At 40.3% G+C, this 12,151-nt stretch overlaps 1 protein-coding gene across 2 annotated transcripts in view; it reads left to right on the forward strand.

Annotated features, from left to right (window-relative positions):
• GUCY2C (guanylate cyclase 2C) overlaps positions 1 to 12,151 on the forward strand; it is a 44,529-nt gene that overhangs the window by 15,889 nt on the left and 16,489 nt on the right. For both annotated transcript variants that reach the window (XM_063155905.1, XM_063155906.1), the window contains exons 11-16: positions 2,284 to 2,365; positions 4,632 to 4,737; positions 5,252 to 5,314; positions 5,860 to 5,931; positions 6,875 to 6,979; positions 8,164 to 8,250. In XM_063155905.1, coding sequence (XP_063011975.1) covers positions 2,284 to 2,365; positions 4,632 to 4,737; positions 5,252 to 5,314; positions 5,860 to 5,931; positions 6,875 to 6,979; positions 8,164 to 8,250 — 515 coding nt within the window. The remainder of the gene's footprint in view (positions 1 to 2,283; positions 2,366 to 4,631; positions 4,738 to 5,251; positions 5,315 to 5,859; positions 5,932 to 6,874; positions 6,980 to 8,163; positions 8,251 to 12,151) is intronic.

Genomic DNA, 12,151 nt, shown 5'->3' on the forward strand with positions numbered 1-12,151 from the left:
TCCCTCTTAAGAGAGGCAGGAGTAGTGGTTTATTGCCAGAGACCCATGGGAGTTACCAGGAGAAGGGAGGCAGGAGCTTTGATAAGACTCAAGTTAGTTCTGGGAAGAGCAGAGAGATTTCAGTGGAGCTTTCATTTTTCATCTCTGGTCAAATCTCTGGTCTCCCTTGGTTTGACTATGAGTGCTGTTTTGTTTCAGAGACAACAGCACTGCACACATCAGCCACAAGGTCTCCCTGTACCAGCTCCATGAGCTTTGTGCTTTCTGGCTCCTATAGAAGATAGGATGTTGCTCCAGTCCCATTCTTATCCATCCCTTGGGCCCCATAACATGCTGTGTTGTCAGTGGATCTTAAATATCCTTCAAATATTCTCTTCAGTATGTCCTTGTTTGAAGCTGATGCACAAGGGGGAAAGAGAATTGCAGAAAGCCAATGTTTACAAATGTCAGTAGCTTAACATCTAGTGCTTAACTGAAGCCTGACACTGTGGCCAAGCCATACTAAACTTAAACTGCCACCCAAAGGCACTTGATTACTTTGTTTCACATTAAAAAAAAATAAACCTTCCTTCATTGTGATTCTAAATAAATATATCCCCCCAAAAAAGGAGAATGGTCAAAGTTTAAGTAATCACTGTGTCTTGCTATAGCCAGTCAAAACTTTCCATCCTGGAATAGCTTTTTTCCTCCACGTAGGTGAACAGCAGAGACAACCAGAGAGCCCTGCTTCTTCTAAGGCATAACTGAGAACAGCTGACCCAGTTCTGCTGCCTACCTTCCTCCTAGTATTCCGTGAAAAAAACGGGGGCTCATCCATATTTTCCCCTTATTCAGAAAGTTTTAACCCTCATTCTAAACACAGATAAGATCATTCTTCAATAAACAAACGTTTCTGGTTCCAGAGGACCAGTTGTCTCCCTCTGCCTCTTGTAAAACTAAGAGCCAGAAGGTGGCAGCAGAACCTCAGGAAAGGGAAATTACGGTCCCACAGCATTTCGACGGAAAATTGTAATCTGTTTGTTGAAGCTGTATGCCACAATTCACAAACCTGAAGTTTCAGACAATTTTTATGCAAAATTATTTTCCCGTTCTCATTTATCTCTCATTTTATAGTGGTGACTTAACTTGTGGAGGAGAACGATAGTACTGATGATTTTCATCAGAGAGCATCAGACTAATACTAAATTACCTTGAGGCCCTTAGACATACTGAAAGAGGCCCTGATGAACATACTGAAAGAAATTGGAGAGATGTGATACCCAGAACAAGAAAAATCAAAACAGAAATCTGGCTCCAAATTCCAGAGGAGTTCATAAACGGAATCCTATGTCAGATACAGGCACAAAAATTGCTATGTTAAAAATCCTTCCTCAATTGCTGCTTGATTCTGAAGGCAGCTAGTGTGTGTACATTTGGTTCTTATTTCTTTACTAATTTTGATATTTTTTTTCTGTGTCCCTTCATTTCTGGTCCTGGGCACAGACAGAAATATATTAGCCTCAGTAAGGCTGAATAATTCAGCTCTTTTACTGTCCTTGATCAACATGGCAATCTGAAAAACTGGATTCTCCTCTGCCTTTTTTGCCTGAGACATTTGCTCAGTAAAGCAGGTTCACTCTAGTCATGTGACCACCAGCTGAAGCTCTGTGATAATGGCCTGTTATTCTTCAAATGAAGTTGGTGGCCACCAACTTTCCTTTCCAGTACCCCCAAGCTCCAAGAACAGACACGAGAGAGGCTTCAGTTTGCTTTTCCACAGTAAGACAATCAACATTAAAACTTTATTCAGTTCCCAGCCTTGTTCATCCTGTGTACCCGCTCAGGATTACAACCCTTGTGGGCTCTGTAGGTTTGGGGTCTAAGTCCTCAGATGCCTGAACAACATGATTTTCAAACTATTTGGCTCCTAGCAGCTTCCAAGGATACTTTACTGGCTTTGTGCTGCCACCAGATTAATTTTCCTCTACAGGATATTAATTTCCTACTGAAGAGTACAGTCCACACAGTAGCACCATTGCCTGGGTGTGCCCACAGATTGCCCATTCCTCAGGTGGGGATGTAAGGCTGCACTAATCTGGGTCATGCTTCATCCCACATTGAAAGAGGCAAGTGTCATTCCAAGGCAGTGCTGGACTTTACAAAAGCCTCTCAATTTCGATGTGACCAAAAAAGTGCCCTTGGTCAGCTACTGTGATTTCCATGTGTGTGAGGGTAATTTCTTAAATACAATATTGTTTTTCAGCATCCTCCATGAAGTTATCTTTCATTTTTTCTTTTCTGCAGGCCCACACATCTTGACTATTGCTGTCTTTACACTCACGGGAATTGTGATTCTGGTTCTGATCATCTCTTTGCTGATTCTAAGGTACCAACCCCTTTGGCTTTCTGTTTGTTTGTCCTTGAACAGTTTTCCCACTAGGACAAAGCCTTTGATCCCTCCTTGAAGAGCCCTTCATTAGCTTACCTTGCAGACCTGTGTGGTTGTCCCTAGTGTGAACTCTGGTATATGCCAAGTAGTGCTTGCATCCCTGGTGTTGTTATGACAGGTTAATAATCAAGGGAGAAGGTGCAGCAAGGCTCAGTGTTCTTGCATCCCCTAAAAAGCTCTGATTCCTATACATACACAGAAACATGTCTCATACCAATCTTCAGAATTTTTCCACTTTACTACCCATCTTTGGCTTTCTTGGGATTCACTTATATTTCTTCAATGTATTGGTGACATAAAAGCTCAATCTAGAAGGTGGTGTTTCTCTTGAGACACCGTAGGAGTCAAAACACCATGAGGTTTTGGTGTTTTCATTGCATGGATCCATTCCTTCAACTCTGTCAACACCCTGCATAAAAATTTTTCTAACAGCTTGGAGTTTCATGCAGTATTATCATTATGGAAAAGGCAGAAATAGAAATAATTGATGACTCCTTTTGATGGAAGAAATCCCACCACAGTTCCAAAGTGTAGGATTTTCTTTAATCTTTAAAAAAATCTTCTTACCTGTGCCTCCCTTTTCAATCTGTATTTTTGTTATATAGTGGAGAACTTCAGAAAAAAACAAGAAAATAAGATCTTAAGAAAAGTTTATTAGAAACAGATGCTATTCAGGCTCTCTTATTTTGAGTAGGCCAATCCGAGTTGCTAACTAAAACAAGGGAAAAATCAAAGATAAAGATACACAACTCTTATACATCCAGTTGTACTCAAGATACGTAGGCACTAATCATTGTCACGTCTTAGCACTGACATACAAACAGACAGTAAAGTTTCCAATGCCTATGAAAATTAATAAACAAAAGCAGGGACTTGTAAAATATTCTATACTTCTTCATATTTGCAGATGCATAAAATCTAAATATTCTCTTTAGATTATTGTCTACATATCTTTGTGATATTCCCAAGCATCAAATATAGAAGAGATTTCTGAGACTTTTTTCGAATAAAACTTGCACTTTTAATGTCAAAACAATAGTAAACTTCTCAAATATAATTGCTACTGAAGATTATCCCCTAACAAGCAAAGAAGAGAAATTCCTACGAAAATCAACAAAATGTCTCATTATTTGTTCTTTATCTCCTAAGTTTCTAGCACACTTGAACTATTCTACAGCTACCTGTGAAGTTCTGACTGCAAAGTAAAAGGTCTAAATCCTGAAAACATGTAACTAAATATTAGACCTAGTAGGTTTTAATTCAGTTTGATATGTTCTTAATAACCAGCTGCTACCAGTTTGAACTCTAGTGCATTCTAATGACACATAGACACACCTTACAAGGTAGAACCGAGAAAAACAGTTCTTATTGCAATTGTTGGTCTTCATTTTCTTAAGCAAATATATGCTAAAAAAATGTAGTGAACAAGGGAATATTTGTGTTATTAGTCAGTAGTATGGGTTCTGCCATTTGGAGCATTTGCCAGCAGTTATCAGTGTGTTAGGATTCTCCTGCAAACTCTCCACTCAATCCTGTGCAGTTTTTTTAGTTGAGGAAGGACTTGCACAAGTAAGGAGACAATTTGATGAGCACTAGCTGTCTTTGATGAGCACTAGCTTTTCTCTAAGACTGCTTGCTCTGAATTTCTGCAGGGGAGACAGCAGTTTCTTTCTCCCATTTCCAAGGACTCTTCCCTCATTTTTATAAAATGTGAAGAATACAAGGGACACCCACAAAAAGGCACTCAGCACCTCCTCTCCTGGCATTGTATTCACAGCAGTTCTTACTAACCACTGTGGATGGCAGGACTTCCTTTGGCTTACATTTGTTTGTGGGACCTCTCTTCCAAGTACATTTAATAACATGGAGGAGAAAACTGTATAAAATCCAGATGGTCCTTTATGCTTTAAATTCTTCTGACCACCCCCAAGACTCTGGCAATTGCCTAGCAGCTGTTCTGCTAAATCTGTTCTGTTCTGCTACAGAATGAATGAGCATTTAGGCTTTCCCAAAGCTAGGAGAATTAAGGAGTTTCCTCAAACTGGAAAACTGGATGAGAGCCACAAGGCTTCTGCTCAAGTCTCATCAACCTGTCACACCATCCTTGTGTCATCCTGACGCTAGATGCTTCCCTGTCCTAATCTGCTGTTGTGGGTTTTGGTTCCCTGGGAGGATGTCCCAGAAGGCTTCTCTTGTTCTTCAGGAAGTACAGGAGAGATAATGAGCGCCGGTGGAAGAAATGGTCCCATATACCACCTGAGGAAATCCTGCCTCTAGAGACCAGTGAGACAAGTTATGTTAGTTTAAAGGTAAGAGAAGCACAGTGTCCAAAGCTGGATCTTGGATTCTGTCTCCTAAGGACAATCAATGCTGGGGTTTTGACATGTTCTGACTACAGCACCCTATGGCTCTGGTAGGATGAGGCCCTGTTGATTTTTGATTTTTATTTTAACCCACACTTGCTGTATTGAAGAAATAGAAATCATTCCCCATCTATTGCTCCCTAATAGAATATACCTGTTTCTATCGGTAAAGCTCATTTTATGATGGGGGAATGGGCTGGGTATTGACTTCCAGTCTCTGTTACAAATGATTTCCTGTGCATTGTTATGCCTCTATAATGCCAAAGAGCATGAAAACAGCAGGTGGAGGCCCTGGGAGTGGCATGGATGTCCCACAATTTCTGTGGCATGTAGTGACCCTCCCTAGAGAGAGAGGTTTATGCTTCTCCGTGTGGCACACACAGACATTACTAATCCCTCTGGACCTGTCAAGTGAGGAGTAGGTGATAATTGCAAGTTAATTATTCTTCTTTGTTCTCAGATTGATGAAGATAAGAGACGTGACACCACCCAGAGACTTCGCCAGGGCAAGTATGACAAGAAGGTAACCTGACTGCAGTGTCCATGCTCCCTTCCTCACCTTTAGTAGGGCACATTTTGGGAGGAGGTCATTCCACCTCCCCTGACCTTGCAGAATGGTTAGTTCTTATGGAAGGAATAAGCCCTTTGTTCCCGATCTTCTGCTATGTATTTTGTTTGCTGACAGAAGGCCAAATATTAGACTCCATGAACCCCTAGCCCAGGAGTACAGCAGCATAAACACAGGGACCAGAAATCTGATACATTTTGTTACTAAAGAGGTGAATAGCTTAATGGAGGACAGGCCATTTACATGGCAATTCTTTGCATTCAGTAGAGCTATCTGCCTGATTGAGGTATATTAAAATCTGCACAACTGATAGATCTAAATCCTTTGAAGAAAATATAGCTCCAGTACTTATTAGCTGATTAACTGAAACTCCAACAGTGAAACAGTAGGCAGGTGTTTCTGAAGTATTTCTTTGTATGGACATTTCTTGGAAGAGAAAGACTAATTGCTGTTGTACTAAATATATGACTTTTTTTCTCCCACTGGTATTTTTCCTTCAGGTGGTGATCCTAAAGGATCTCAAATACAGTGATGGAAATTTCTCAGAAAAGCAAAAAATAGAACTGAACAAGGTAACTGTTGCACATAGAAACTGGACACAGCAGGGTGGGATGGAGGCTATGAGTGAAGTCATTGCTTTCCGCTGTCAACTCCAATAGCCATATGCTTGTGCATGTTTGTGAGGTGGACAGGTAATGAATTCCTCAAAGGATATTGCTTGATGAACTTTATCTTTGTTATGTGATCTCATCACCACTTCAGAGTCTGAATTGTGTGCCAGTCAAGCTGAGGATGAATGAAGTAATTCATGTGCTGTCATATGGCCTTACTTAATCAGTTTTTATAGCTGATGCTAAAAGGCACTGCACTCTTTTGACTCATATCATACTAATTCATCAGTAGTGGAATGTTGTAGTTAAATCTTATTATTGAATGCCAAGTGCAGCTCTTTAAATATAAGTTACTCTCTGCTGACTTTTACATACAGACTTTCAGCATGGGAGATTAATTTGGCTGCAGTACTGCATCTTTTTTTGAATGGTTTTCCTATTACACAACACTGCTATATTGTGAATTCAATAAACTCTAAAAATACCTCAAAGTAAATTACTGTTGTCTATTTAAATGGACAAACTCCATAATATCATGCAGCATCATTAAATTTTTATTACTTGCTCATTTACTGACTGATTCACATCATTCTGTCACTCATAATGGCTATTCTGGTCAGCTGGGAGGTTTGATAGAGAGGCAGTAATAGATACTATATTGGGCTCTAAAATTAACTTGCAGTACCCAACAGCAGCCACTCTTATCTCCCTAATCCAGAAGATTCTGGAATGACAAATGTCTTCAAGTGTTTCACTCAGTGCCTTAGCACACTCTGGTTTAAGGGAAACTCATACATCTTATCAGGGCCTGAGATAAAAAGTCATGTCATACAAATATCCATGTCCTATGTTTCTGTACTAAAAATGATTGCTTTTAAAAACAGATTAAATGTCTCTGCTCCAGCTCCTACAGATTGATTATTACAACCTGACCAAGTTCTATGGCACTGTGAAGATAGACACCATGATCTTTGGGGTGATTGAATACTGCGAAAGAGGTTCTTTGCGGGTAAAGAATTTTAAGGGTCTCCTTCTACCCCCAAATTATCAAATTTCAAAGTAAGAAAAGAAATCCCCATCTCTCTGTCTTTGACCCCCGTACAGCAGCCATGGACTGAGCAAGAGGTGGCAGGTTTCTGATTCTAAGTTTCCTCCCCCTTGCTTGGTGCTCCCCATCCCTCCCCAGGTTCTGCTGTGTCACTTTGATGGTTCTCAGCAGCAAGAGGACGAGGTGAGGGGGAGCCAAGGAAAAGTACAGACCCAGGCCACAGTAACAGCCAGCATTGGTGTTGTGTCCCCTATTGGAAGCATATAGGATTTAACTTGTTCTTAATTTTCCAATCTGTAGCTGTTTTCTCTGCTGATGTGCTTGTGTACCACAGAGTATGCAAGGACAGAAAAAAAGAATATATTCAATATTAGTAAGGGAGAAAAATGGCAAGTTCTGCATTTTAAGGGAAAATAACCCTTATTTTTTGTTTATAAAAAGAAATGGTAAATTGATGCTGGCAAGAATATGGAAAGACTTACTACTTTATTACTGGTTTAGTACTACCAATATTATTTCAGTGCTAATCATGAAGTGATAATCATCAGCTCTTCTGAGGGTATATATTGTCTCTGCTTCTGTGATCATACAAGGACTGTCATCAGTAGCAGTGGTCTCTGGAACAAACTCACAGCAAGGCAGCAAAATAATTGTTCTCTAAGTTATTTTCTGGTAAACTGGCATACTTATGGAAGTTCACCTTTATCAATGGATGTCAGCATGTCTGAAAGAACTGTAAATGACTGGCAGGCAAAGATAAAGCAACAGTTTACTTTGAACTTGTTAGGCTAGGAGTAAATTGGTAGGAAATGGACTGTGAGCACAAAACATGGAAAATCCTCTCCCTTCCTCTTGCACAACTTGACCATTTGTTTCTCAGCTATTTTGTGTTATTAAAAACTTGTTTTGAAAACCGATTTCGCAACCTATTTTAATTGCAGAAACCTTTATTTTCTGTAGTCCCCACTTTTCTAGCTCTGTCTGAACTTAATATATATTTAATATTCCCTAATTTTTGAGTCAACTTCTGTTCTAGTGCATGTACTTTCTATAAAAACCAAAGTTGCTGGTTGAAAGGCATGCAGTTTGTGCACCCATATCTCATCTTCTGCTTTTTCCCTGAAAAACCTTTCTTCTCTTGACAGGATGTTTTAAATGATAAAATATCCTACCCTGATGGCACGTTCATGGACTGGGAATTTAAAATCTCTGTCATGTATGATATTGCCAAGGTAAGTGTGCTGTCATATGTAAATGTAAATCAGCCTGTCCTGTCTTGCAGAACTGATCCTCTGAGGAGTGTAGCTCTCAAAGTCGTCTTCTTTCCTAGAGCTGTGTGCCCTTCCAGTCTGTTCTCCTCTGGGGACAGTTATCTGAGGCAGGCTTTCAGACTGAAGGAGGAAATAGGGGCCAGAACTGGCCTGGGGCTATTTATAAATAAACAAATCAAGTATACCCCAAAGAAATGTGGCCCAGAGATCAGAGGGTTACAATCTGCTGACCAGTGGTTCTGTTAAGTAGGGCTTTTGCCGTCACAAGCTCTGCAAAACACACTGCTTTGTGGCCTCAGGTAAAGCATACAGAGCAAAACTGTATTTTTTCAAATCACAGACTTATTCTAATATCTATCCAGAGATGGGATCAACTTTTTCTAAACAAACTGTTCATGTACCATCCTCATTTTCTCATTAGAGCGAGACACTGGTTTCTCACTACAGCTATCGATTACAAGCAGCTGGAGAGGGAAAAATTTAGTCATGTACAGAAACCAAGGCTGGTTTTCAGTAGCTTTCAACAGATCTTTGCTTTTTAGGTCCTTGTGGTAGGAAAAATCAATATGCACAGTAAAGGAAATTCTGTTCTACATTAGACACTCGTAACTGTTTAGCTAGTAGGTCAGGACCCTTTGTAATTCACTGGTATAATAATTCATTATGCCTCTACAGATAATGTAAAGAACACCCTCCACAATCTGATCTTTTTGCCAGGGCTCAGCTGCTCTCCTCTTCCTATAGCTGGTTTGAGTTGAACAGGCCTCCTATTTCCCTACATGCACCAGTTCAGATTTGGTCTCCACGATGAATGACTCCACTGTGTCTGTTCTAAAGAGATATTGAAAATCTTGTGCTTTATTAAAGCCTACTTAATCCAAATTGTCACAGTTTCTTGGCCTTGTTAATGACTTTCAAGTTCAGTTTACGTTCAGTTAAAGTTTCATTTTAAGTAGCAGCAGAGGAGTTTCTCTTCCTCCTCAAAACCCAGAGTATTTTTTAACCCTTTGCACCCTCAGATCACCTTCAGATGTTTCCTTAGCAAATAATGATTAGTACTGTCTCTGTTTATGAGGAAAGAGAAATCCCAGTCCCTCTGAAGGGAGTGACCAAATGCCCAATGACTGCAATTATGCTGAGACTGCACAGCCAGTCATTTGCTGCACCATTGGTAAAGGGGACATGGCACCTGAGGATGGATTGGCACAAAGCATCTGTTATGTGGAATGGCTCCTGAGCATTATTACCTGTGTTAGGAGAGATGGTTCACAAACTCTTCATGAAAACTTGTATGTACCTAGGATTATCAGGAAAATTACTGTTGTTTGGATGACCTGCCAACTCTCCTATTCCTTGATACTATGGTGAAGCTTCTGGGACCTACACATTTCCATGAAATTCTAGTATTGCTTTTTCCAAACAATATCTTCTAAACCTCCAAGCATCATATCTATATTTACTTGAATGGCTTCTCTTTTTAAAGAAGTAATTTCATGCCCTCTCAACTCCAGTTCCTCTCATCTCAGTATCTGTCCTTTTCAAGTCCAGCTGCAGCTCTCCAGGCTATTAAAATACTTATGACCTGGTGTTCCTTTGCCTTCCTTTTGAGATGCTTCTCCCTCTCCACACCACCACTTTCATTCACTCTGCTTTTACCATGGCCCAAACAGTCCTTGTACTATGCTTGCTTGAGAAGCTGCTGCATCTGTTTCTGAACAAAGGTTGGGTCTTCTGTATTCCCTGGAGCAAACAGCCAAGTGATGACTATTCTTGAAGCAGTCTCTAATTCAATAGAAAAGGTGATGGGGCCAAAGAGGAAGTCCTAAATCTATTCAGTTTACTTTCCCCCCTCCATTTTTTCTTTCTTTCTTGCTATTGTATCTGCCTCTTGGATTGATGGGACCACCTTATAACTACGTGGATTTGGCCATGTGCCCAAAGAGCTCTGATGAAAGGTCTGCTGAGAGGGAATTGCAGTAATCAAGCCTTGTAGTTATTAGTGCATACACTGTTGTTGCAATACTATTTATTAAATAAGTGGCTGCTGCAGGATATTGTGCAAGGGGTTGTAATATTCTTGCATTATGCCAGGAAAAGGTTTGTCAGTCAGAACTAAAGCTTCAGAGCTCCGGAGCAAAGGTTACAAGAATGCTCAAATATTTGGAACTATTGTACTGAAAGCCATTTTAAATTTTGAAAATCACATTGTGGGTTTTTAATAGGTTCTGTGTTTTCAGGTAGGTGCATATGTTAGTGGGGAGGAAAGAGGAAAATTTTATCAGGGACATTTACAAGACCTTTGCCTCCAGAAGTTGTTAACAAGAAAGCCTTGGGGTAAGGAAATCTAAATTACCTTTGCCTGTCATTTGATGCTGATACTAATTGGGAATTCTGCTGCAGTAATGGAAATATTTTGTGGCTAATGAAAGCAGGAGCTGGAAGAAGGCGTTGCTGGAGGGAAAAGGGCCTAAAGCACGCAAAACATCCCGGGTAGTGTCATCAGGGCTGCATGCGAAAAGCTGCTTAATCAAGAAATGTGTTCCTTGGGTATAGTGTGCACACAATCTCTGTAAATTTGGCATGGTCTAGATAGATCCAGGATAACCAGTCCAACAACATTCTCCAGAGATTGCATCTTTTGCAGGCAGCTTGTGTCTCAAACGTACATCTACTCTGCCCAAAACTCAGCTTGTATCTCAGTGATCTCTTGTAGCATTTGCTGATCCATTCCCAATTAGGAATAACCCAGTATTTGAAAAGAAGGTAAGGACTTCTTTGAAAAGAAGACCCAGCATGTCATACAGTGTATCATGACCACATGAGCCATGTAACCCTGATGGGATTCTACCAGTTATAGAAAAAGATGAGCTATACATGTAGGAGCCTAAGTGGAAGATCATTCAGAGAAGAAACTGAACAGATATAACATACCTGTTCTGACTTCCACAGGATAGAGATTGCACTTCATATACTGAGCACGAAGAAATGAGGGCTATAGGAAGAAGAACAACCAGCAGTAGGTTATAAGTTGGTGTGAGTTTAAGTCGTTCAGGAGAGTGAAATGGAACAGAATAAATAATAGCAAGAGGGTACAAATTAGCATACCTGCTCCCTTCTTCAGTTGACACCCACTGCTGTGCCTCAGTGCTAGCCCCTTCTCATGGATTGCACCATATTTGAATGTCTTAGGCTAGATCAGATAATTTAGAGGCAATGAGTAAAAAGGGGCGAGCTACACACCTCTGTATGCCTCTGTGTGTTGTGAGTCAGGAGTCTGAATCTCAGGAGATAAAGATGAAACTGTACTGGCCAGGCCTCATGCTCGCTTCAGGTTTAGCTCATGGATAACTGCTGTGTATTGCCTTGTACAGAGAAAACCGTAAACAGGTCAGCAGAGACCTTTATGTCTGTCTAGTCCAAACCTCTGTCTGATCTAAGCCCTAGTGCATCATCTGACACTCTTTGCATTGACTGCTCTGGAGCCCTCTGTTTTGCAATTACAGGATCTGCTGCAATGTTTCAGAAAACATTTCTGGTGTATAGTGATCTTCAAAGAAAATACAGACATAAGAAGCAATTCCTCTCACACTTCTTGTGTCTCTTGGATGAATGTGTAGTTGGAAGCACTTTTTGTGTGACATTCCAAGAAATCTATATTAAATTTACCCAAAGACATTTATTGTAAGTGAAATTAAAACTTTTGTGGGAGGAAATACATTTCCTTAATTATGTGTGCTCTAATATTGAGAAAACGAAGATGGTATGTCAGATTGTTGTTAACTAAGAGTAAGAATGGCCTCCCATGACCCATTTCTCAATACTGACTGTTCCTAAGACCTTGGAAAGTCTCCTTTGTAGAATA

Source organism: Melospiza melodia, chromosome 4, assembly GCF_035770615.1.
Source record: "Melospiza melodia melodia isolate bMelMel2 chromosome 4, bMelMel2.pri, whole genome shotgun sequence".
Taxonomy (NCBI): domain Eukaryota; kingdom Metazoa; phylum Chordata; class Aves; order Passeriformes; family Passerellidae; genus Melospiza; species Melospiza melodia.